This window comes from Cnephaeus nilssonii, assembly GCF_951640355.1.
Source record: "Cnephaeus nilssonii genome assembly, chromosome: 19".
Taxonomy (NCBI): Eukaryota; Metazoa; Chordata; class Mammalia; order Chiroptera; family Vespertilionidae; genus Cnephaeus; species Cnephaeus nilssonii.
In genome coordinates, this window is record NC_137090.1 from 23,545,490 (window position 1) to 23,572,523 (window position 27,034).

At 43.5% G+C, this 27,034-nt stretch overlaps 1 protein-coding gene and 2 pseudogenes across 13 annotated transcripts in view; all 3 read right to left on the minus strand.

Annotated features, from left to right (window-relative positions):
* Nucleotides 1-3,087: 3,087 nt before the first annotated feature.
* On the minus strand, nt 3,088-3,496 carry LOC307115451 (large ribosomal subunit protein eL31-like; annotated as a pseudogene). The gene has a single exon. The product of its transcript is annotated as a large ribosomal subunit protein eL31-like (transcript).
* HNF1B (HNF1 homeobox B) overlaps nt 3,161-27,034 on the minus strand; it is a 75,572-nt gene continuing 51,698 nt past the window's right edge. For 4 of the 11 annotated variants that reach the window (XM_079797363.1, XM_079797362.1, XM_079797361.1 and 1 more), the window contains exon 9: nt 26,415-26,587. In XM_079797363.1, the coding sequence (XP_079653489.1) occupies nt 26,567-26,587 (21 nt within the window). In that variant the 3' untranslated portion in view covers nt 26,415-26,566. Of the gene's footprint in view, nt 3,462-5,514; nt 5,908-8,188; nt 9,538-22,460; nt 26,588-27,034 lie in introns of those variants that run through there. The other 7 variants (XR_013815033.1, XR_013815034.1, XM_079797359.1 and 4 more) reach the window with 4 other exon arrangements.
* LOC307114690 (small ribosomal subunit protein eS1-like) lies at nt 5,405-6,611 on the minus strand (annotated as a pseudogene). The gene has a single exon. The product of its transcript is annotated as a small ribosomal subunit protein eS1-like (transcript).

Genomic DNA, 27,034 nt, shown 5'->3' on the forward strand with positions numbered 1-27,034 from the left:
AACAATCTGCATGATTCTTTTAACAAGGCTGCATTGCCTCATACTATTGATGCCAAGATTAAAGCAGTAACAAATGAAATGTGGGTTTCTTTGGGAATAGACTGTTTGGTATAATATAGTTTAAATAATTTTGTACTTAGGGAACCTAGTGAGGACCCCAAACGTGAATTTGAGGCCTCTTAGTGAAACATTTTGTCACCTATGAGAAAGAGGATATTTACATAGTCACAAAGTATGTCTCACAAGGCATTTATTAATTACAAAAAGAAAAATAGTACATCTACAGAAAGAAAACTTGCAGACACTATGTTAAGTAAATAAAGATATAAATGATAAAGCAAATATGGCAAAATATCAATATTTGTGCCATAGAAAGGTTGTTTTCCTTTTCTGAGTAGAAAAACCAAAGGGACAAGGGAGGATTTGTTGACATTATTGGTCAGCAACGGAGCCTATCTTTGATCTCCATCTGTGAAAGCCCAAATCCCATAAAGGTTTCCAAATAAAACATTTTCCTTTGGGAATTGTTGGTGAATCCTAGACTATCTATAGGAAGACTCCCAATAGAAAGATACAAATAATAAAGCTCTGGAATAATGTTATTCTACTGCTTATAGCCTGTAGAAGTGGGAGTTAGTTGTCCTTACTTCTACAATGTTTAATGGAGTGTCAAATCATATTTATAAAGCATTTTTAAAATGTCTTATAGACTTCAAAGACACAAAACTTCTCTACGTCTCTGGGGGTCAGCATCTTGTATATTCTCAGCCCAAGATAATTACCAATCTGTCTATTTTTAAGAGAATTGTTCTTTTAGTGAGAAGGAGAAGATGTCTAGAGAAGCTTTTTGTTCAACATGTCAGTGTTTGCATGATTTACAGTATAATTAACCAGCCCTATTGCACCAGCAGACCAGTTCCCTTCACTATTCATCATGTTTCCAGTGACTTCTAATCATCAACTCTGCTGGGAAGAAATACCTCCTCCTTAGAGATGTAAAAATATCATATCCCTGATCATTCCTATTTGCAGAATGTGATCCATTCTTATATACCAAATGTTTTACAGATCTAAGGAATTTCCCTCCTCCCCCTTATTTTTATATGTCATTACTCTTGGAGCTAAAATCTAATTAAATAAATACATGTAAAATCTAATACCACTTAGGAAGAATTTTGTTATTCAGTTGCTTATAATCACCAGAACACATTTGTTAAGGTATAATTGTGCCGCTTAAAAGATATACAAAGTCTAGTAACTCAAAATCGAAAACAAAAACACCTTTTTATAGAAAAGTTGTAAAAAAATAGTACAAAAATTCAAATAGTTAACAGAACAGTTTCAGAAAAAATTCTTTAAATCTCTATATTAAAAATTTATTAAGTATTTTAAAAACTCCAATATGTCTACTTCTGGCCCAGTAATCCTACCTCCAGGAATTTACTCTAAATATATACAGATCCAACAATATGAAAAGACATATGCACAGGGTTAATTATTGCAACATTGTTTGTATTTGCAACATATTAGAGACAACCTAAATACTCATGTAGAGGAGAGTGGTTGCATAAACTATGGTATGGGAACATAATAGAGCATCTGTAAAAAAAAGAATGAGGAAGATTTCTGCAAACTGATATAGAATCATCAATGGATAGTTAAACTAATGGGTGAAATTTGAATGAGGAACAGGATCTTTGTATTGTAACAAAGTAGGTTCTCACAAGACATTTCTTCATCACAAAGAGAAAAGTAGTAAATCTATAGTGGAGAAATTTGGCAGGTACCATGTAACTCTTAATTTAGTAGATATTATTTTTATTTTTTAAATATATTTTTATTGATGTTGACGAGGAAGGCAGAGGGAGAAAGATAGAAGTATCAATGATGAGAGAGAATTATTGATTGGCTGCCTCCTGCATGCCCCACACTGGAGATAAGCCCACAATCTGGGCATATGCCCTGACTGGGAATCGAACTATGACCTCCTGGTTCATAGGTCGATGCTCAATCAGGCCAGGAAGTAGGTACTATTTTTAGAATCAACTTACAATTGAGAAAACCAAGGTTCTCAAACTTTCGTGATTAACTGTGCTCTTAGTGTCCTAGTAATTTTTCATGGCAACTCAGGCCAAAAGAAATACCTAATAATTCCATTTATTAAGTTGTTAGAGCCAAATATCTTAACACATATTTATGATTTCACAATTTAGTAACCATTGGAAAATACATATAAGTTGAAAGAGAAAACAGTATTCTTATTTTATTTAAGTCATCACCATTACTGCCCAGCCGGCATGGCTCAGTGGTTGAGCATCGACCTATAAACCAGGACGTCGTAATTCAATTCCTGGTCAGAGCACATGCCCAGGTTGCGGGCTCAGTCCCCAGTATGGGGCATGCAGGAGGCAGCCAATCAATGATTCTCTCTTATCAGTGATGTTTCTCTCTCTCTCTCCCTCTCTGAAATCAATTTATGTATATCACCATTACTTGCTAATAAGATATATGAGCCTATTGGGTGCTGCACACATTTTAACCTTGAGCTTGCATTAGACACTGCCATACTCATCTCCTTTTTTAAAAAATCTTTATTGTTGAAAGTATTATGTATGTCTCCTTTTGCTATATTCATTTCCTGTTCCACACTGATATTCACACAGTAATTGCTTTTCATCACAGCAACTGCAGGAAATTCTGTTTTAAAAAGATATGATAGCATCAAAAGGATAGCAGTTTAATGTTGAAACAATGGTCTCACATAATTTTCAACAGATGTATTGCCCTTGAAAATTTTAATTGTCCTATGTCACTCCATGGGCTTGCTGCTGTGGCACCCTGTGGTACCTTGGGGCACAGTTTGAGAACTGTGGATCTAACACAGAATTATCATTCAGGTTTGAAGACAAACATTTTGGAGAAAAATCAAGATCACAGTGTCATATTTGATATTACTATGTTAAAATTATATAAAGAGTTAATATTTTAAAAATATTGCTATCCATGTATCCTTTAAAATGCATGCCTATTTTTTTATTTTTTTTGTGTGTGTGTGGCAGTTTTATAACTTCACTTGACAATCAACAATTAGTTCTCATCCACATTAACTGTTGGTAGATTTCTGGAAGTAGTGACGGGCACATAGGTAACCAATGTGTAGAGCTTGCTTGGTGAATCTTCATTCTCATTGTTTTCTGGACAACCGCACCTGGATATAGTATGAGGCATCTCTTATTCCTGTGGCCCAGACAGCTTTGTTGAACCTGGTGTCAATGCACACATCTGGATTTCCCATCTCCTTCATGGCAACTTTCTGGATCTCTGAGTGCCCGAAGGGCACACTTCTTGAAACCCACTCTATGGATGGGCATGTGAATGTTGATGGTGTATTCTCTGGTCACTACCCCATTGATGGCAGAACAGCCCTTCTTCTTTTGCCACTCTTCTTTGCAGGAGCCACTCTGCCAGGTCCAAGTTGGAAAGAAAGAAAGTGCATGTCTTTTATTCTGTTTTGTCTAATTGCTTTAGGATAGACTTCTATTTTACAGATAACAAAACAGAAACATAATCATCTGGCATGAACAATAAAATGTTAACATCATGTAGGTCAAAGGTAAATGCTTGCAGTGAAGGAGTGAGAAGCAAGAACAGTACATGATAAATGTTTCAGCTGATAATAAATGCAATAAAAATATTTTATAACACCAACTGCACAGGGTGAACTCAAGGAACTCTGCAAGTTTAACTGAACCTCTCTTTTAAGCAAATTGATTACTTGAGATTTTGAATGTTCAAACCAGTATACAAGGGACTTGATTGTTTTACAAAATAATATTATTTTATAATCCATAGTACATTTAAAGTATGATATGATTCACTGAAATTAAGATGTATGCCTAACTTCTTTGAACATATTATTTTATAAAATATCCCTTTGTTGTTTACATTGCATTTTGAGTTTTCTGTCTTTTAGGAGGATAGGAAGCAAAACATTCACCTCCTAATTGGATACCAAGGGAAAATGAGACAGAGAGAAGCAGTGAGTTTATTAAGCATTAAGCAGTAAGAAATTAGAAGGCATCACTTACTCATCTGAGTTATAAAAAATGCATGTAACAAATCATGTATGGTATGTTAGTATCTAAAAGCTATAGTTCTTTTCACAATAAGGTGATGACATATAACAATCAATCAATAAAATCAAAAGTGTCCATTTTACATGATCTTGGATTAGTGTTAGTGTATGTGACTTAGTCGCAGTTCTATTGACATAGTCAAGTTAATGCCAACATATAATATCCCATGAGTGATGTGATTGAAATAGGCTTACTGAGAGAGAGAGGGAAGGAAAAACTTACTTCTATTTGACTCCTATAGCCATGATAAAGGTTTACTTTGATTAGTGTAACTTCAGCTTATATTAAAAGCCTGAAGAACCACAAAAGTTTCAACTCATTTTGCCTCATCATTTTGATAGCAGATTGGCCAAACAAAGCTACAGGTCCCAAAGCACTGAGTAAAAACACCTCTGAGACATCTTTGCAAAGTTATTCTGCAACCTAGACTGAAATACTGTGATGATAATACCTTCCGTGGGGCTTCTCTGTTACTTTAATTATAAAGAGATTACACAGCATTGCCTTCCATAGTCAGATGCATGTCTCCCTCTTTCTTCTCACTGCTCAGGCCGAGTACCTGGGATTCTTTAAGGTAAAAATAAAGACATTTCTTTCTCTGTATCTTTGGGGAAAGGAGGGAAATCTAAGATAATCCCCATGGAGAGGTGGTCTTTTTATAGATCTGCATACTAGCTCTATTGTTGTTCAGGTGTCCTGAACAACTGTCTTCAAGACTGTGAGCCATATAGTTCCCTATCTAAAGTTTCATTTGAGTATCATGATGAATTGGCAAAAAGAGGATGGGGAGGAATGTGAAAGAGTTTGTATAACAAAGAACCATAAATCATCTCTGGTACAGTGAGCTTTCTATCATTCAGCCGGCGGGCTTGTCAGAGGAGCTGCAGGGAGAATGATGAGAGGAAAGAGGGTCTTTCAGCTGCAGGGCTACAGCATCCCCCAAAACAGGAAAGCCATCTACTCCCAATGAAATCCTCCCTTAGGTATTATTCACTTATTCACTTAGGAAAAACCTATCAAAGGAGTGTCAAATATGTGCAAGACACTTCTAGATGCTGTTGGGGAGGGAAGAGTAAGGGAAAGGGAAGTAGTACCAAGTTGAGTGAGATGCAGTACCTACCTGCCTTACTGTCCGTCCCCGCCCAAATAGGATTTAAAAAAAAAACTTATTGCCATTAAAAGTCTGAATTTTAAATAGATTCTTGGACAAGAGGCTTATCCATCAGCTTGTAAAACTTGACATCACCCATCTCATCCCCAGTAGCTTTTCAAAACGGCTTATCTTCACTATTCAGCTCCATGAGTTTTCTCAATTCAGATGTGGGCTTCTTCAGCATTTTGCCTTTCCTAACCAGGTCATCACGGAGCAGATAAATAGATCGGCAAGCTTTTCTATGCCTTTTCCAATGCTATCTGGAATCAATTTATTGACCACTTCTTTCAAGTCATTTGTCTGTGTCTCTAGGGTCTTTATTCCCATCATCTTCTTCCAGATTTGGTGGACTCATTGATACTGAGCATTAGAGGTCTTCCAAATCTGATGGTTATATTTTTTTGTAAAACCAACACAGACTAGATGAAGCAAGTGACCATCAGTAGTCTTGACATCAACATGAGCTTTAACCATGGTCTGCCATTTTTTTTTACCATGGAGCACATTTTGTCATGGGTAAGATCCATGCCATAGAAAACAACTAGGCAGTTTTATCCTGAACACTCTCAGTAATTAGCTTGAATTTTCTAAATGAAACTTCATCATTCTGTACATCAGCTAGGCTTACGTCAAAAACATGACCCTGGAGACCATCTGATGTGATTTGGTTCCTTGAGTTCTTGTGACTAGTGTTTTTCCAATATTTCCTATGTTGAACATAGCTGGTGCTTTCACATCACACCAATCTTTCTTAGAAAATGGACCAACAACTTTCTTCTTGGCTTCCTTTTAGCCACCTTTGATAAGGTGATTATTTTTGCCGACAACCATAATTCTGCTTAGAGAGTTAAAAGGCCTGCCTTACTATTGATTAGACATGTTTATGACAAGGACTCTGCTACTTCTTCAACATAAACGCTGGTCTGTTATTAGGATGTTCCTCCTTTTATGAAACAGATGTATTTCCAAGCCTTTCTGGCATTAAAGTAAGTTTCCATCAAGTGACTCTCCTCTATATTCCTGGGAAACTGTCCCTGTTACTTTGGGTTGGAATTAGTTACCTACATTCTTGTAGACCTCTCTTTGTGTATACACCGTGTGTGTGTGTGTGTGTGTGTGTGTGTGCGCGCGCGCGCGCGCACGCGCGCGCGCGCCGTGACTTCTTCAATAGACCTTTCTGAGGCAACTATCATAGAATCGAACGTGAAAGAGCATGGGCTCTAGATCCAAACAGCTCAAATTAGAATCCCAGCTTCACTACTTACTAGCCATGTGTGATCTGGGTTAGTTTCTTAACCTCTCTAAGACTCAGTTTCTTACTCTGTAAAGTGGAAATAAAAACAGTTCCAATTTATTAGAACCTTGTGAGGCTTAAATGAGGTAAGTTATGTCAGCATTTAGAAAAATGCCTAGAATAAGTAAGCAGGCAGGACTGCTTAGTCATTCCTGTTAGGCGCTTTACAGGTGAGCATTTTACAGGTGAGGAAGCTGACGCTCATAAAGACTGGCTTAGGTACATTGGAGGAAGTATGGTACTGCATTTAAGAACTCCGAAGTCATGTATACCTCATGCATGTTCCTTTTCTGCCATTTATTATCTATACACCCCTGATCAAATAATGTAATTTCTTAGCCTTCATTTCTTTATTTGTAATATGAGATGACAATTGCTAAAAAATATCTACCTCCCTGATTATTAGGAGCATCAATAAGATGATGTGTGTCAAGTGCTTGGCACTTGGAATGCACTCAGAACATTGGAAGCCGCTATGATTATCAAAAGTCTCCAGTCGACAAGAGGCAGGGCCTGGATTTAAAGGCAGCGGTCTGACTCCCATGTGCTTGCCCTTTTCTAATAAATTCACCACCAAGCTCCCTTGTTCTCTGAGCTAGAATTCTAAAGAATCAGCAGAGGCAGTCAACAATTGGAAGGCTTGTTTCAAGCCCAAAATACTAGTTTATATTCACCTTTTGATGATTGCTTTAGGGTTTCTCACAAATATGTACTCACCCATAGTCTTGAACTAGCCTTTCTGCTCTCCATCAAAGGAACATGCTGCTGCCTTCACCCACATGGATTTTTCAAAACACGTGCCTTTGAAAGAAATCATCATCACACTCAAGTCTGTGGAGTGAAACCCCAGTGAAAAGGGAAGGTAAAAGCTTGCCTTCTTCCTTCCAGCAAGCCTTGCTTTGGACTGCTGCCCCTCCCCAGCCCCAGGAGGGGAGAGAGACCAGCCATAGGGTCAAGGAGTGGTGACCAGGTTAGCAACAAGGGCAACAGTGGGAGCAGACAAAAGAACAGAAAGTGGAAGCGGCTGGCTGAATGCCTGAGCATGTTTCTTTGCTGAAAGAGAATGGCGGGAACAACGAATCAAACTGAGAGAAAGGAGGGTGGAGGGGGAAGAGGACAGCTAATGGATGGGGTGGCCCAGCAGGGGTCAGAGGTCATGAGGGCACTCAGTGAACTAATTGGCCACTCTGTGCATATTCACTTTCTGCTTCTAGCCTACAGCTAGGCCTTGAGAGAAAGTTCTGGGGTTGATGCTGTCTTTATTTATTTATTCTCTGAAATCTGAGGCAAGTGGTGGAAGGCAACTGAAACTGAAAAGTGAGACAAGAACTCTCTTTCTTTCTCCTGAAACAGCTGACCAGGGACAACCTTCAGCAAAAGAAAATGCTAAAGATTCCACTTCACTCATTCATTCATGCATGCATTTCATCATCATCATCATCATCATCGTTATTATCATCATTATCATTATCATCACCATGTCCATATGTTAATTGGGTGCCCTAGTAAATGTTATACAAGGCACATTCCAGATGGGAAAGGATTATAGACCTTTGGCTTAGAATTTATAGACTATCAGAGTTAGGCCTGGGCTTCAGGGATCACCTAGTCCAGTGGTCGGCAAACTGCGGCTTGCGAGCCACATGCGGCTCTTTGGCCCCTTGAGTGTGGCTCTTCCACAAAATACCACGGCCTGGGCGAGTCTATTTTGAAGAAGTGGCGTTAGAATAAGTTTAAGTTTAAAAAATTTTGCTCTCAAAAGAAATTTCAATCGTTGTACTGTTGATATTTGGCTCTGTTGACTAATGAGTTTGCCGACCACTAGGTCCTAGTCCACTTCTCTCCTTTTTTTTTTTCTCACCTGAGGATATTTTTCCATTGATTTTTAGATAGAGTGGTAGGGGAGAAGAGGAGAGTGGTAAAGAGAAAGAGAGAGGAGAGAGAGAAAAACATTGATGTTAGAGAGACACATGGATTGGCTGCCTCCTGTTCGCACCCTGATTAAACCTGCAAGGGAGGTATATGCCCTTGACTGGTGCCCTTGACTGGAAATTGAACCGAAGACCCTTTGGTTTGAGGGCAAACGCTCTAACCACTGAGCAAGCTGGCCAGGGTTAGTCCACCTCTCTTGTTTTGTACTAAAGGAAATGAAGAAAACCATTTCTCAAACTCACAGAGAAAGTAGCAGACCAGGGAGCAGAGCTCAGGTCTTCTCACCCCCAGTTCAGAGATTTTTCCATTACATTCTTCTAAACATATTAACTTTGAAAATGTGTGCTGATTGGTGCAGTTAACAGCTCAGCCTCTGGGTCAGACAGCCTGGGCTAGAATGTGGGCTTCCAGCTCGGGCCTTAAGATAATTACTTAATCTTTCAAAGCAACATTTTGCTGCTCTGTAGGGTTGTTATGTGGATCAAATGAGGTAAATGCATGTAAAGTGAGCACATGCTTCAATAAATTTTAACGTTTGCGGCCACTATTGCCATTACTTCAGAGCCCAGTATAGACTGTGCTTATGATGATAAACATATAACACAATGAACACCAACTCTGTCCTCCCCAATAATCTCCATGGGCAACGCATTCCAAGATGAAAACCCTCATTCCCCCTCAGTTAAGAGACCTGTGAAGAAAGGAGGGAAATGTTGGAGTCCTGTCTGAACTCTCTACAGACAGAGCTGTCCACATCTGGAATGAGCAAAGGGCTTGAACAGGGCCAGGCACATCATTAGCTGTCATTGTTGTTTTTTTATTATTACTGGGAAGGAGGGAGCTCTTTGTCACTGCAGAGGTTCAAAATAAGATTGGCTTACCTGTTGTAACAGAGACTCATGGATCAGACGGAAGTTCTGAGAATTTTCTTTTTAACTTTTGTGTAGTTGAATAGAACCAGTTTGCCTCACTCTTTCCAGAGTTCTGAAACACCATCATGCTGGTACTGTTGTACATGGATTCTGGGGCAGATGGAAATACAAAAGAGATGTAGATCATCTATGAACATTGTGCTAGCCTTCCCCACAATGGGGCTTTACATTCTGAGTACCATAGGGTCAGAGAGTGGAGACTATAAGCTTCTGCCCAAAATTTAACTTTTAAAAAATATATATTTTTTATTGATTTTAGAGAAGAAGGGAGAGGGAGAGAGAGATAGAAACAACGATGAGAGAGAATCATTGATCGACTGCCTCCTGCACGCCCCACACTGGGGATTGAGCCCGCAACCCAGGCATGTGCCCTGACCAGGAATCAAACCATGACCTCTCGCCAGGCTCCAAATTTAACTTTGAAGCTCCCTTTCTGTTCTTTCCAATTCATTCATTCATTCATTATTGGCGTTTAATTTACAGACAAAAAAAAAATGACACAACTAAAGTGTTCAATTCAATGAGTTTTTATATTGTATACACTCATGGAAACTCCATTCAAAACAAGAGTCCTAACTGGTTTGGCTCAGTGGATAGAGCGTCAGCCTGCGGACTCAAGGGTCCCAGGTTCAATTCCGGTCAAGGGCATGTACCTTGGTTGTGGGCACATACCCAGTAGGGAGTGTGCAGGAGGCAGCTGATCGATGTTTCTCTCTCATCGATGTTTCTAACTCTCTATCCCTTTCCCTTCCTCTCTGTAAAAAAATCAATAAAATATATATATTTTTAAAAAACACACAAAAAACAAGATATAGAACAGTTTTATCTATCTGTTGTAATGTTACCTTTCTCATGTAGCATATTGCATTTAAAAAGATATATTCCAGAACAAAGAATGCCTTTGTCCAATTAAATGACTCTAATAGTGGAATTTTAGGGAGATATCCTGTTGAAGACTCCACCTATTTATAATTTTTTAACAGATTCATAGACTCTTAGACAACTCTTATCTTGTCCAATCTGCAATTTAATATAGTTATCCCTATACTACATCACTGAAGATAATCCTCCAGCCTTTACCAACTGCCAGAGTGGGTTCAGTTCAGAGACAAACTGTTGAATAATTCTTACGTGGATCCACAATCTTCCCACAGGTCCGGAGAGCAGTGTGTTTTCTCCTCTATGTAACACCTCTCATGTGTTTATTCTCTTTAGGTCTTCCCTTTCAGACTATTCAGATATTTGCTATTGTCTGAATGACACAGTTTCCAGACTTTTCACTCTCCTGATTATTACCCTCTTTAGGCTTTCTAGTTGGTCAATGTCCCTCTTGAAAAGTAATGCCCAGACTTTAAGGTCAGGTCTTATTGCAAACAAGATGAGTCTCTTATGTCATACAATCTAGACACAGTTATTTCCATTGATGCAGTCTAGATTTTTGTCTTTTTTAGTAACTATGACGCATTGCTGCTGACTTATGCTAAGTTTAGGGTTAACCAAATCCATCTATTTTCTCATTTGAACTACATTACTTAAAATGTGTTATTTATATTTTGAAAACAGAGAAGAAAAGCTCTAAAGGCAGGAATACACACACACACACACACACGCACACGCACACACACACACACACACACACACACAGGGTCTTGTTAAAGGTGTAAATGGGTGCTGGATGCTATAATCTGGAATTGATTTTCAAGCCCCAAAGTGAGGGTCCCTGAAAGTATTAATAACTCATCATGGACCTGGCAGAAGTTAGCTGAAGGGTAATCCTAGGATAGGTTTCTCCATCTCTTGAGCAGGCTGGTTGCTTTCATTTACTGTTTCATTCATACACCAGATCAAGCATAAAAGTGTGTTTTCAGAATATAAGTCAAGGGCATAGCTCCTATAGAGCTGCGGTGTCTGGGGGTCACTGGGATATGCACACACGTGTGTATGGCACGGACAAGCACACACACCACACCGCCACATTTGTGATGAGCAGTCTCTGGAAACCAGGGTGCCTTCGGGGGAGCAGCAAGTGCATGGGGTTGTGGTCTCCATTGCCAAGGGTGGCCACTTACTTCCTGCGGGGGTGGGGTGGGGCCTGCCCTCGCTGAACTGAGTCCAGGTGCGGTCAGTCTTTCCAGAGGTGTATCCAGGTGCCTGCGGACGTAGTTCCTATCAGGTCTGCCAAACACATCGCCTGGTCTTAGACTGGCAAGGGAGGCTGGCAGGAATGCCTACCTCATGGCCCCTATGCAGAGTCCTGTGCTGCATTTGTCAGGGATGCTTTCTTAGGTCAAAGGGAAAGCATTGTTGCTGCCCTGTGGCCAGGCAAACAAGCAGCTGGCTTTGAAGTCCCAGCAGGATTTGCTCAGGCTGGAGTTGGGAGACTGAGGAGAGGCTTGCAAGCCTCCCCCAAGCCAGGCTGTGTTTGTTAACTCGGCCAGCCCGCCTCGGCCTGGGGTGTTTGATGTCTCCAGAGTAGAAGGGGGGAGGATTGCACTGGGGGCCTCTGAGGGACATCTTTCAACTCCTGCTGAGCCGGCAGTCCCACCCAGGAGCAGAATGCAGGCCAGGCTGGGTCCAGAAGAGCCGGGGTCAGGGCCGCAGTGGCAGGAAACACCTACTGCCCTCCCATCAAGGTGGCATACTGGGGTGTGGTTTAGGGTAAATTGCAGAGTGTGCCGCTTCCCTTGGACACCTGTTTTTATTCAGGTGACATCAGGTAAGAATAGATACCAAGGACCCTAGCCGGTTTGGCTCAGTGGATAGAGCATCGGCCTGTGGACTGAAGAGTCCCAGGTTCAATTCCAGTTGGACATGCCCGAGTTGTGGGCTGGATCCCCAGTGGGGGCCGTGCAGGAGGCAGCCAATCAGTGATTCTCCACCATCATTGTTGTTTCTATCTCTCTCTCCCTCTCCCTTCCTCTCTGAAATCAATAAAAAATATATATTTAAAAAATAATAATAATACATGTCAAGGGAAGACTTTTTTTAAAATGTTTACCCTAAGATATTTTTTCCATTGCTTTTTAGAAAGAGTGGAAAGGAAGGAGGGAAGGAGAGAGAGAGAGGAATATTGATGTGAGAGAGACACATTGATTGATTGCCTCCCACATGAGCCTCAACCAGGGTTGGGGATCAAACCTACAACCCAGGTACATGCCATTGACCCGGAATTGAACTCGAACATTTCAATGTATGGGCCGACACTCTAACCACTGAGAAACATCAGCCAGGGCATCAAGGGAAGACTTGAAGGGAGAAAGAGAGGCATCCAAAGGTGGCACTGGTGCTTTAGCAGCCACAGGCCTGAGGTTCCCACTTGCAGAGTCTCCTCCACCCCTGCCCTCCCTCCGCCAACTGCTTCCCTGCCTCCAGGCCTCCCTGCCTCACTGCCTCCTGCACACACGCCCCTCCCCCACTCCTACCACTTACAACCTAAGCAGTTTGCCTTTCTCCAGGCAGGGATAACCTGTTGTGTGCCTGACTTGGAAGCTACAGGTAGACCAGAGACACTGCCCACCTGCCCCCTCCCCTAGGCAATAAAACGCACTGGGTGAGAAGCCCTGGGTGTGGGGGAGAAACTTCTAGAAAGCAGAAGCCTGGGTAGGACAATGCTCCCACTGGGCTGGCTCTCTCGGCTTGCCTCACGATATCACTACATTCCAAAGCATGTTTATGACCTTTTGGGCCTGGCCATAGGGAATAAGGCAAGAAATAAAGCATTATAATTAACCAGTTCAATGTTCCATACGATATTAGCCATGAACAACTCCACCCCTCCACCCCTCTCTCACTCTCCCACACACACCCCTCTTTCTTTCCTAAATTCCCCATTCTGCTACAACCAAATGTGCACATTTCTACTAGGATCTCCCCGCCACCCCCAGCACTGTTCTCTAGTCTGCCCCTAGCTGCTTACTCCTCCTACCCCGGACACGTTGTGACCGAGCGAGCCTGTTTACAAGAAGACCTTAAAACCTGGAGTTATAAATCCTTCCAGGACAGCCGCTCTATCTCAGCGCTAATGCTTGCGGTGCCAGCAAAAGGAGGCTCACCTGGTTGTGACCCATCCCCTCTTACTCCTTGGAGTTCACTGCTCCTCCTCTGCAAACATGGGACAATGGGCAAATGGAGTTACCTGTCTCAACAGGTGCTAGTCTGGCCTCACTTTCCTGCAGGGTGATGGGGAGGTCACCCTTCGGCCCACCCACTCTGGGCATTCCTGTGATTGTGATAGCCCACTGTTGAAGGGGATCCTCTCTTGGGTCTCCCATGACTTCAGCTGCGGGAGGCTGGGCCCACCTCAATGGCTTTAGAAGTCATCACTTGATCTACTAAGTTCCCTGGCTAGCTGGCAGGCATCGCCTGCATTGTCTGGGAGGGCCTCTGAGTTTTCTCTGTCATGCAGTGGGTAGTTTCCATACTAGCCTTCCCTGCTAAGAACCTTGAGAGAAGTTGTTTCTTATTCATCATTGAATCCCTATGTCCAGCAGACTGCACACAACATAAATATCTGGCAAATGACTTACCGGTGGTCGGCAAACTCATTAGTCAACAGAGCCAAATATCAACAGTACAACGATTGAAATTTCTTCTGAGAGCCAAATTTTTTAAACTTAAACTTCTTCTAACGCCACTTCTTCAAAATAGACTCGCCCAGGCCATGGTATTTTGTGGAAGAGCCACACTCAAGGGGCCAAAGAGATGCATGTGGCTCGAGCCGCAGTTTGCCGACCACGGACTTAGGCGAATGCCGTCATACTCATCACCAGCAAATATTTATTGGGGGCATCTTCGGTGCAGTGACGCTGCTAAGCGGCAGGAGTACAAACATTAATTAGACATCAATCCCACTCTCAGGGGCTGGCACTGGAGTCAGGAGACCCAGAGAAGCTGCCCTTGCCAGAAGGTCAGAGGAGGGATGGGAGCTGGATTCCCCAGGGACTTGCTCAGGTGACCAAAGTTTGCCAAAGGGCAAAGTTACTACATGTGCCCCCAGCCCCTGATGCTCATTCACGGTTCATCTCCGTGTCTTCCAGAGTGGAGCTGTCAACTTGCCCTATGTGATTCAGTATCCTGGTCTCAAAAGTGTGAATAAAAATAAAACAATATTGCCCAGCCAGTGTGGCTCAGTCGTTGAGCATCAACCCATGAACCAAGAGGTCCCTGATTTGGCTCTCAGTCAGGGCACATGCCTGGGGTTGTGGGCTCGATCCCCAGTGAGGGGCATGGAAGAGGCAGCCAATGGATGTTTCTCTTTCAGTGATATTTCCATCTCTCTATCCCTCTTCCCTTCCTATCTAAATAAATAAATAAATAAATAAATAAATAAAACAAAAACTTTTTTTTAAGTAAAACAGTATTGTCTCTACTTGGAAGGAATTGCTCAACCCTTTAGCCCTGGAAACAAGTAGAGTGAAACTTGCCCCCACTGCCTGCACTAGAGACACACCTGTTAGCAGTGACCATGCTGTTTGGTTTGGTCTCTCTGTGGATTTGAAGCCAGAGCTGCCACCACCCTCAAGAGAAAGAAAGGCATCTGTCTAGAGCTCAGTTCATCCCCACACACCGAGTGCCTCATCTGTGCTGAGTCTGGGCTGGCCACCAGGAATGGAGAAAATAACAACAGGGGAACAGTTCCTCCTCTAGGATGGGGGGCTTATATCTCAGAGAACCTGGGAGAAGGACAGCAAGTTGATCTCTTGGGGCTCAAGGGTCAGCCCAGATGATGTGAGGGGCTGCTGCTTTATCAATGCCATGGTCTCATTGAGGGGACCTTCACTGCATGGGTGGGGGTCCAGCAGCGTGCATGGACAGTGGGGGCACTGGCAATGGGTGACATTTTCCTGCAGGGCTCTTTTCAGCCTGCGCTTCTGAAACCTTTCTACTGAAGGACCATTATTGGCAGAGAAGAGTGAATTCGCAGTTCTCCAGGGGCCTAGGATTTTAGGTCACCGCAAACAGGCAATTTCTTTGAAGCCCCATATTTTACCTTAAAAATGCATGTGAATTTTGTATTTTCTTCCATAATGTATTCATTTGCTTTTATATAAAAAATGCAGTAAAAATTTTTTGTCTTTGAATAAAATTGATGCTCCAGAAAAACCAATTCTTTTCTGTGGCTCTTGTACCCCCGGTTCACTGTCCTACCTATACCCTAGTGTGAGAAGTATGCCTTTTATTTTTAATCCTAACCCAAGGACATTTTTCCATTGCTTTTAGATAGAGTGGAGGGGGGGGAGAGAGAAAGAGAGAGAGAAACATCAATGTGAGAGAGACACATCAATTGATTGCCTCCTGCACCAGGTACATGCCCTTAACCTGGAATCAAACCCATGACACTTTGGTGCAAAGCCGATGCTCTAAACACTGAGAAACACCAGCCTTTTAGGACATCAGACCTATATACAGGTACCACATCCAGGAGTACCACCTCAAAGGAGGCTCTAACATGTTTGCATGGTCCTATGCTGCTCTGGTCACACATGCCTCTAGTCCGACCCTGTGGGACCATCCTGCATGTCTAGGCTGATCTTGGTCCCTCCAGTAGGACTTGGATATCAGGTGGCCATAACAATATTCCTCAAATACCTAGGGGCAATGGCTCTAAACCTTTTGTAGTCTCAGGGAAGGGGGCAGGGAAGAGGAAGCAGTAAGCCTGAGATCCTGAGGCGGGTTGAAAACTACTATTAAAGTGGGTGCTTACTGAACTCGTTATCGAAAGGGTCCTTGGCTAAGTATTGTCCTTGCAACTGCCTTGGTAGGCTTTGGCACCACACCCCACCTTGCTTTCCCTGATACACCTGCTCCTTCCTACAAGGAAACTAGGAACCAAGGTTGCCTACTTGTCTGCTGAGGTAGAAGTTAGATGACCTGAAGTCCATAGTAGGTTTGTTATGGGTTAATTATATCAATAGTTTTCATATTTTAAAAGAAATGCAACCCATTCATTGATTCATTCATGCATTTGCTTATTCATTCAACAAATTTTTGAAGAGAACCTACTATGCCCCAGGAACTGTATGGGGTACTGGAGATACAGTGTGAGCAAGAATAACCTGGCTTGGGCCTGCTTAGAACTTTCAAGTGGGAGACAGAACTAAACAAATGGTCTCCGGGGAAGCCAATAAAACAAGCTCAGATGGGGCAAGCCCGGGCCTTCTGCCACTGGCTGCTCCTGCCCTAGATGTTTTACCGAAATGCCTAGGTACTCAGTTAGTAGGTCCCAAACTAAGGTGGGGGCAATGGTGAATTGCCTGCAACTCCTCATAGAAAGGTAAAAGAAGACATAAATAGAATTCCCCTCCAAGTTCTCCCTAACTGTTCAACTGCCCCCAGAGACGATGCATCAAACCCTAAGTGTGCAAACACCTGAGAATGAGGAAATTCATTTAATCCCCACATTCGAGCTGTGACGTTAAATGGCATGATTCCCTCCCACTTTGCAGCTACAGAACTCGAGATCTTAGAGAGCTCATTTCTGAAGCTCACCTTGCCAGGAAGGGACTGAGATGGGGTTTACAAAGGAGGTGGGGAAGAGTAGGGCCTGGGGCGTGACTCTTGACTCTACTGAATAGTGCTGGGCTGGAGGCCTCCAGGAACTCGCCAGACAGACCCCCGTGGTTGCAGAGACTCTGGCCACTGCCCTTTATCTTTCCTCCCCATGACATGTGCAGATCTGATGGCTCTAGGGCTACAAACTCTGGACTCTAGAACTCAGCTAAGAGCTGGTGGGACAATGGAAACGTGGGCTTTGGAATGTATCCAAACAACCCACAGCCCTGTCCCCTCCTGCCCAAAGACTGGCCAATGACCCCTAAACCTCTGACTGGATTGTTCTTAAGAAACCTAGTGTGGTTTTGGCAACTGCCTGACAATGGACTGTTACCCTTTTCCACACCTCACCTTTGGAGGATCTTCACTTAAGGCTGAACTGCCAAATAAAGGAAAGTTCAACCGAATTTGGAATAAGTTATACAGCTAATCATGTTTACAGTCACCTTCCTATGACATTAAGGCCTCCAGGAGAGCCACTGAGAAGTCTGTGAGGTCTGCTAATTCCATTGCGAGTGAAGAATGTGTTTATTCGTCCAAGGAGCAAAGATCCCCCATTCAAAGTGACGTTGCCACATTGTGTAACCAGGAACACGGGTTGTTGCTGATGTAAACAAATGGTCAGGGCCAGCCCTGCCAGGAGCCTGGTCTCCTTTTCCCAGAGGTGTTTCTTATGAATGGTTGTGCCCAGTGAAGCAATTTCCTGCCCTGTAAACTTCTGCCCAGCAAACCACATCTCCTATCTAGTGCTGCCTGGCTCTGGGTCATAAAACAATTCTCCAGAGACCAATCAGAACCCGATCAGGAGTCCTTGAGTAACAGGAAAATTACCCTCCACCTGCAGACGTAATGACACTTTGCAAACTAGTGGCTTTGCAGTTTGTGAACGTAAATATCACATGCCTTCCCCCATGCCTTACTTTTGTTCATCTGAAATGTGGGGCCCACACACTTGATTCTCAGGCCCCGGTTCACTCCTCAGAGGCACTGGCTGGCTAGTGATCCATTACCTTGACCTGAGGACCCTGCAGCCTGGAGAACATATTTCACTGTGTCAGATCATGATTTACAGAGCCAGGGTAAGAGAAGGTCAGGCAAGGTCTCGGGCATGCAGAAGACAGAAGATTTGGGCTGAAACACTACCAGGAGCTCATTGATTTGGACACTCACTTTGCATTTTGTGGTCCTTCGGCTTGAAATGTCTCCTCCACTCTCCCCCTATCTCACCGTCCCCCCCCCCCCCCAACCCAAGTTGTCTGGCAAACTGTCACTCATTCTTCATGACAGAGTTCAAGTGCCTTCCAAGGAACCTTCTCTGATTTCTACCCAAATAGAATTTCCTCCATTGTCCTACCACTCCATCTTCTAACACCTGCACACTGCACTGCAATCACCTATTAATTTATCTGTCTCCCCAGCCAGGCTGGGAACTGCTTTAGGGTCTATCTCAAAGTCAGTGTATAAAACAGGTTTGTTGAATGAATGAGTGGATGGGCACCTATTATGTGTCTTAGGTGCTTTGTATTTTGAAAATGTACACAAAATATAGTCAAAGGAATGAAGACCTGGGTTAGGCTGGTAAAGAGAGGCATGACCTAGGATCTCTTGCCCTTGAGAAGTTTGCAATCTGGTCATCTTTCTGTGGATGGTAGGAATATTTGCAGATGAGGTATAGAGATCAAACCCACAGGTAGACAGACGTGGTTTTGTGTTGTTGGTGGTATTCTTTTCTGAGTGGCCTCTCAGAAGCCAGAATGGGTTCCATCTGAGCTAGTCTAACTAACCCTTGTACTACACAAGCCTTAAAACATTCTCTGGGACTTCCATTTCTACCTTTTTCCTTTCTCCTTATCCCCATTTATAAAACAGAAATATGTAATAAACAATGACGCGCTCCTCTCTTTGAAGCACGGGAGGTCCCAGAGAGTGGTGGTGGTGGTAGGTGTACATTCGGGCCATTTTCCAGACATAAAATCAGTTAACTCCATGACATACATACACACATTCAACCCTTCAAAAGATATTAACTGAGTGCCTAAGATATGCCAGGTACTAAATGCTGGGGACAAAACAGTAAACAAGACAACAAGTCCCTGCTCTCACAGAATTTACATCTAGTTGGGGGAAGACGGTGGAAATGGAGCCACCATGTCCTCTCATGTTGTCACTGAAGAAGGACTGGATGCGAATCACTAACGTTTATTGAGCATTTTCTTATGTACCAGGCAAAGGGCTTTATGTACCTTGTTTCTCATTTAACCCCATTTAAAAAACACACAAGGACACAGGCTCAGAAAGGCTAAGCAGCTTTCCCAAGATCACACAGCTAATACGTGGTAGAGCCAGGATTTGAACCCAGATTTGCTTGACTCCCTCAGCCTGAGCTCTTAGCCACCACCCGACATGGCAGCAGGAAATATTTACTAGATGAACAAAGGGGTGGATGAATGGTTAACCCTAATGACAGCAGCAGCCTATTGTCTTGTTTCCATGAGACAAACATGAGCAACATGTTTTAAGTTTTTCAACTGCTGAGTCAAGCTTCTCCAAAGTGTGGCTCCTGTTGAGAGTAGATTTCATAAAGATTACAAAACCAGCATCTTTCTGGTGACCATCCATACTTCTTGCACAAGGCAAGGCAACCTATTTACAAAGGTAATGATGACTTGTAATTGGAAAAGTGCTAATAAAGAAATGACCACATTAAGTTCTATTTTTACGGTGCGTTGTGAAGTCTCTGTATTACGACCCCCCCAAGAGATTACGTCCTAATCCTTGGAAGCTGTAAATGGTCATCTTAAAAGGAAAAAAGAGTCTTTTAAGGAAGATGTGATTAAGGAAGATTATCCTAGATCAGTGATGGCGAACCTATGATACGCCACTGACACGCATAGCCATTTTTGATGACACGCGGCCGCTGAGGCGGCCGCATGCCGAGGATGAAACATTTGCGAAATAATGTTTTTTCCTCAAAGTGACACACTACCTGAGTTATGCTCAGTTTTTTGGCCAAGTTTGACACACCAAGCTCAAAAGGTTGCCCATCACTGTCCTAGATAATACAGGTGGACCCTAAATGTAATCACATGTATCCTTGTGAGGAGGAAGAGGGAGCTGTGATACAGAAGAGAAGGCAATGTGACTGTAGGCAGGGACTGGAAGGATGTGGCCACAAGCCCGGGGACCTGGCAGCCAGCAGAGGCTGGAGGAGGTGAGGGACAGCTCCTCCTCTCTCACCTCTAGAGGGAGTGCAGCCCTGCCAACACCTTGGATTTGGCCCAGTGATACTGATTGTGGACTTCCAGCCTCAACTGTGAGAGAATCAGACTGTTGTTTCAAGCCACCCAGTTTGTGGAAATGTGTTATAGGGGCTGCAGGAAACAAACACGCTCTCTGAGAGAAGGAAGCAGCACAGGGAGTAAGTTTTTAACCACTAGCACAGGTGATTCAGAAATAGACAGTCTTGTGTCTTTTTAGGCTGGATGCCCCAAAGAAGTCCTGCCTTGGAAAGCAAGGGTATAGAGACCCCCCTACAAAAATGCATCTACGTCCTTCTGCTCTTGTGCCTGTTCTCTGCTTCGTTCTCTCTAGTACCTATCAATAGCTGGCATGCTTTGTGTTCTTGTTTAGTTATTGTTGGTTCCCTCCCAGTTGAATGGAAGCTCCATGGACAAAGTGACATTTTAAAAACTGCTTTTCTCCCCATGCCTAGAAGAGTATGTAGCATATAATGAACACTCAATAAACACTTGTTGGAGGAATGATTAAATGTCATCTGACTGTCACCCGGAGAGTCCTGATATCATATCAGAGATGTGATAATAGCAGACATCACAGCATCACTTACTACCAAGATGCTTCCTAAAGTACCACTTTCAAAAACAAATGAGATAGGACCTATGTTCGGGCAATACTGTTTCTCATTTCCTAGAGCCTCAATTTCTGCTTCCTACTTTGTTCAGGCCCCAAACCTCAGAATCATCCTTGATGCTTTTCTTTCTTACATTCCACACCTAAACCATCCGCAAGTCCTGGTGCCTTAGAATTCTCTACCTTCAAAATAACATCCAGAATCAGCTGGCCTCTCATCACCTCCATGCCCCGCCCACAGGTTGGATGATGGCAATGGGCTTCCTGATGGTTGGTCTCTTTGCTGTCTCTCTTGGCCCCTCCCTACAACTCAGCAGTCAGAGGGATTCCTTTAAAGCATAAGTCAGATCTTATCACTGCTCTGCACAAAACTCTCCGATGGCTCCCCCAGCTCCCTCAGAATAAAACCCCAAGTCCTGACAGCAGCTTACAGCAGTCCTTACAAATGGTGACAAGGCCCTGTGCCATTGGTCTTCATGCCCCAGCACTGCTCACTTCCCTGACCTACCATTCTCCCTCGTGCAGCTCCAGCTCCTCTAGCCTCCCTGCGTTTCTGTTCCTGTCTCCGTCTCCGGGCCTCTGTCCTGGCTGTTCCCTCTGCCTGGAATGCTCTCCTCCCAGGTGCCCACATGGCTCACTCCCTCGGCAACCCCAGGGTTCTTGGATGCCACTTTCTCAGTGAGCCTTCCTTGGCCACCCTATTTCAAATGACTGCCCCCACTGCCAGCACCCCTTTTCCCTGTTTTATTTTTCATAGACATTTTTATCACCTGACATGCGCGCGCACACACACACACACACACACACACACACACACACACACACACTTTATTGCCTTTTTCCCCTCACTAGAGTGTGAATTTCATGAGGACAAGGGTTTTTATCTATTCAGTTCACTGAGGTATCCTCAGTGTCTAGAACCATGATGCCTGGAACACAGTAGGTGTCAGTAAATATTTCTCAAATAAGTGTTTAAATAAATAACATTATTCTGGATTAGATGATGTTTCCAAAAGCAAAGGGATACACAGAAGGTCTTATAGGAACTCAGGAAATCAGGCCTGCTTTCCATAGTGTGGGGTTTTGGGTTTGTCTCTTTTAAAAGATGCGCTTTATCTTTTTATCCTTCTCATAATTGGGAATAATTAAATATAATTGGCTTATTAAGGATGTCTGGAGAATAGGGCACAGGAAAGAAACCCACCTTTTGGGAACATAACAGTATGTATCTGGTGAAAAAAATTAAATATGTGGAGACAGTGAAGAAATATCTGGTGTTCATTTGTATTGCATGATCTGTTGCCATAAACATACATATGCAGGAACGATTCCTGCTTTTGAGGTTGTTCCCCTCATGTTTGCTCTGCTCCTTGTCCCTAGTGTTTCCTCTATATTCCTGCACATAGCACTTCACATGCATCCAGGAGAAAATGGTCATTGTAGCACGTGTGAATTCCTGCACACTCCAGAGATTCATTTATAAAATACAGTCATGTTATAAATCTTAGCTGACAATCTAGTAGTTGACCTCTGAGGGAGGGAGGGAGGGAGGGAGGGAGGGAGGGAGGGAGGGAGGGAGAGTGAGTGTTTTATAAGCATCTGGTTCAGCTAATTGCAATTTCTCATGAATATTCAGCCTGTATGATGTAATTGGGACAGTTTGAAGTGTTAAGACATGAATACGACATATGCCACAGTGTGGTCCATTATTGGCAATCTCTTATTTTCCAGAGCAGATTTCAATGGCATTTGTTTGAATTAGCTCCTCATTCAAAGGGGACACATTAGTCCCCTTATTTTCCTTGGAAGAAGTTCACTCTTGCCTCTCTCCTCTGGAGCCACAGCCTTCCTTGCTCCCTGCACTCCTCCTCCACCCATCCTTGGGAGCACACAGACAGCTTTAGTCCGCAGCTTCCTAGCTCTCCGGTGGTCCTCATCGCAAGATCACTACATCCTACTTTCTTTCCCTTCCCCTGTCCTCAGACTTTCCCTTCCTCCCTCATCCTTGGTTCACTGCTGGGTTTGCTACACATCCCAGAAATGAACAAAATCATTTAACCAATTATTGGCAGTTTTCTTTACCAAGCATCCAATTTGTGATGAGGTTATCTGGAAAGATCAACCAGACCTAGAAGACTACACGAGAAGGCATTTTGGCATGAAAGAATATGAACACCAGCGCACTCCATGACACACTAGGCATGTTTTTAAGTATATAACATGTATTAACTCATCGACTCCTCAAACAACCTTATACAGTAGGTGCTATTATTATCACCCAACTTTATGTAGGAGGACAATGAATACAGGTTAGGTGGGGGAGCTGAAGATTCTAATCAAGGCTTTCAGGCTCCAAAATGAATATCAAAGACCTGCCCCCAACTGGGGGCCAAAGGCTCACATTCCCTGCATTGTGTTTTTACCCACCTGAACTCAGCAACTAATACTCCAGTCATCTCTGCTTTGGGGGACAATAATCCACTGTTTGGCATGGAAAAGTTTAATACATTTTAAGGCAGATTTTTCATTCCTAATTTTATTTCTTATCCATGGATGTTAAAATGAAATCTGCCTTCCCTAAAGCTCACCCTAGAAAATGACAGCCGGTCATGGTGAAAATGGAACTATCTGTCTGTTAACCTGGGTGCAGGGTGTAAAGAGAGACCCTGGAAATGTTGGTCCATAAGGTGCAGAGGAAGGTATGGGGGTTTTCAGCTGCAAATGAATCTTCGGAGTAGGTAATACCCACCTGGACCCATGCACAGCAGACCTCCTCGTCCTGCTTAGAGACAGTGGAGGAAGGTCCCTGTTTTATTTTTCAAGTACAGTTGCTATTCAATATTACTAGTATATTAGTTTCAGGTGCATAGCATAGTGATTACATATAACTTACGAAGTGACTCCCCAGCTAGCCCCATACATAGTTATTATATTATTGACACATCCCCTATGCTGTACTTTACATCTTCATGATTATTTTGTAAATACCAATTTGTACTTCTTAATCCCTTCACCTTTTCACCTATCCCTCCAAGCCTCCTTGCATCTGGCAATCGACAGTTTGTTCTTTGTTTCTATGAGTCTGTTTCTATTTTATTTTGTTCTTTAGATTCCACATATAAGTGAAACCATGTGGTATTTGTCTTTTTCTGTTTGACATATTTCACTTGGCACAATATACTCTAGGTTCATCCATGTTGTCGCAAATGGTAAGATTTTATTCTTTTTATGGCTGAATCATATTCCGTTGTATATATGTACCACAACTTTATACAATCATCTATTGATGGACATTTAGGTTGCTTCCATATCTTGACTATTGAGAATAACATTACTATGAACATAGGGGTACATATATCTTTTCAATTTAGTGCTTTGGGTTTCTTCAGGTAAATGCCCAGAAATGGAATTGCTGGGTCGTCAGGTGGTTCTATTTTTAATTTTTAAAGGAACATCCATACTGTTTTTTGTAGTGGCTGCAACAATTGATCCCTGTCTGATTAGAAGGGAGGTGCTAATCTTCTTGGGGGCTTTCAGTTGACAGGGTCATTTTCTACATGCCTTTGTTTACATCAGATTTGGTCCCTAAAGACCTTCCCAACCCACCCATCCTCCCTCCCATCTCCACCTCTGCCTAGACGACCTCTTGGATGAATATAACTTTCTGAATTCTCAAAGCCATCACAACAATGCAAGATCTAAAATCTTTCAAAGCAGATACTTGCTATTCCAGAACAACATGAGTCCAGAAATGGGGCTTCAATTGAGACTGCTGATTGAGGCCTATATTCCCTTCCTCTTCCTGGAACTCACAGGCCATCTCAACTAGTGACAGGGGATCTTGGCCTCTCTTGACACATGGTGCTTGGTCTTGGCCTCAGCCATCTCAACCCAACCATGAGTTTGCTGTGGACTACTTCAGCCCAAATTACATTGTTCAGGGGAGCCAGGAACCAAAGGAGATCAGCATTTCCATATCCATCCATCCCTGCCCTGGGCACATAGTAGGTACTCAGTAAATTTGTCTGGCTCACTGAGATTTGCATCTCCCACTAAACTGGAATTTTTAAAAACCTGTTGCTTGGGGCCTTGCTAACACGTTGACTAGGAAATATTCCATCTTAAAGCAAGAAACCACAAGAAGTGAGAAATGCTGGTAGATCTATGCTGTACACAAGAGGAGACAGTCAAGAGAGCAGGTCCATCTTCCTTCTTCGTGAGTCAACGCTGGATTATTTATGGCAAAGTCCCTGCTGGCAGAGTGTCCAGGCCTTTAGCTTTCCCCCTTTTGGACTATTTGTATCCATTAGCATCCCTACTAGAGGGGGAAACCCAGGCAGAAGGCGACACCCACAGGCGCCCACTCTCCTAGTGATTGACGGCCCTACAGAAGGCAGGAAAAGCTGGAAATAATTTTTTTTAAGCTGTGGTTGAAAAAGTGGCTCACAGGGTTTCCATCTTCCTGCTTTTTATCTGTTCCTATGACCACAGTCACCGAGAATTGGCTCTATCACTTGACTCTTGTGAATTGCAGAGAAGAAAAAGGTGTTCTCTCCTGCCCTAGCTAGATCCTCTCTGATGGCTTTGTGGAGTCTGGCTGGGAGAATGAACTCTTTTTACCTTAGCAGTAAAGGCAGTGCAAAGACATGGGGACATGCAGCAGGGAACCCAGTGGAGTACGTGGAAAATTCCAAGGTGGCGGAGGCCAGGGGTCCTCCGTAGAATGGCGGCAGGGGAAGTGTCGGAGACAGAAATATGAAACTCTGGGCAGTGATAAAATAGTTTTAATGGGAGGCTTTCTGAAAGGACTTTTTCTTCTGCTATCAAACAGCCAGTTTCCCTGCCTTGGGGTTTCTTGGGGGTGCACTGGCTGAACCCTTAGCCCCACCAGATGCTAGGACGTTACTGACACTATGTTCGGCCCCTCCAGGGATTCAGAGGTGTGTCTTAACATCAGGAGACTGGAGTTAGCTGGCAGGCAGTCCAAAACACACAGTGTCCCTGTGCGTGTCCAGGCATGAGAGAGGGGGCAAGGGCTGCACTTCCGATGTAGGATATTTCTCCATACGGGAAGGAAAAGGGGGCAAATCACTTTGAAAAATTCAACTCTGACCTTTACAATGAAAACTAATAGATACTTTAGTATTATATACACGGCAGAGGGGCAAGGAAGTGGAGGGGAAATTGCACTTAATTACAGTAGTTTATAGTTTACACCCATTGGACAAATTTACTTCTTTAAAAGAAATCTCAAGATCAGTTGGGATGGGGGTGGGGGAGGGAGTGCTGATATTTACAGTGTGTTTGGCTCAGTTCAATATAGCACGTGTCCTCCTCTCCTCATTTCAGTAACAGATTCAAGTTTTCACATCGGTTTGTTCGATGAAGGAGCATAATGTAGACACTACGGCTTTCTCTCTTCCTCTTCCGTGGTTTCTTCTCCCACCTCTGGATCAGATGGGAGGACCTGGCATCTTGGGAGAGGCATCGTGACAATACTGCATGGAAGGGAAGCTGGCCTTCGGGCTGCGCCTCCTGAGAACGGATTGTCCGAGGTACCAGCAGGATGTCAGGTAAGCAGAGACCTCTTGCAGGTGCTTGTCAGGCCACTGGGCTGTTCCATGACAGCTGTCCGGAGAGTGATGGTGTGGAAAATAGGATCCTTGTTGCTGTGCACAAAGTAAGTGATGTGTGGGTATCACCAGGCTTGGAGAGGACACTGCAGAGAGAAAGGACAGAGAGCTCAGCTGTGTGCAATTGGCAGGGACATGGGCCATTAGTTTGGCTTCTGTAGGGGAGTTGAGACCCAACTCAGCTGGCAAAGAGCTGGGAGTGGAGGGCTGAGTGTCTGCTCAGTTCTGCGGTGCTGGTCCTGAAGCACATTTCCTTTAGCAAAACCTGCCAGCCGGCTTTCCCGGCCACTTCAGAAGAGAGAAGCGAATTGCTGCAGACCTTGCAATAGTCATAACTCGCTGACCTTTATCCCGAGCTTGGCTCCTCTTTCTGTGAGAGCAGTGTTTATAAAGAGCTGTGTGGTTGCAACAGCGGCTGGATGGGCAGCTCTTGCTTCTCATAGAAGTGAGACCTCCAAGAGCAGGGCCCCTGAGAACACTGGTCCCCAAACGTTAATGGACCTATGAGGACCAGAGTTCCCGTTAAAATGGAG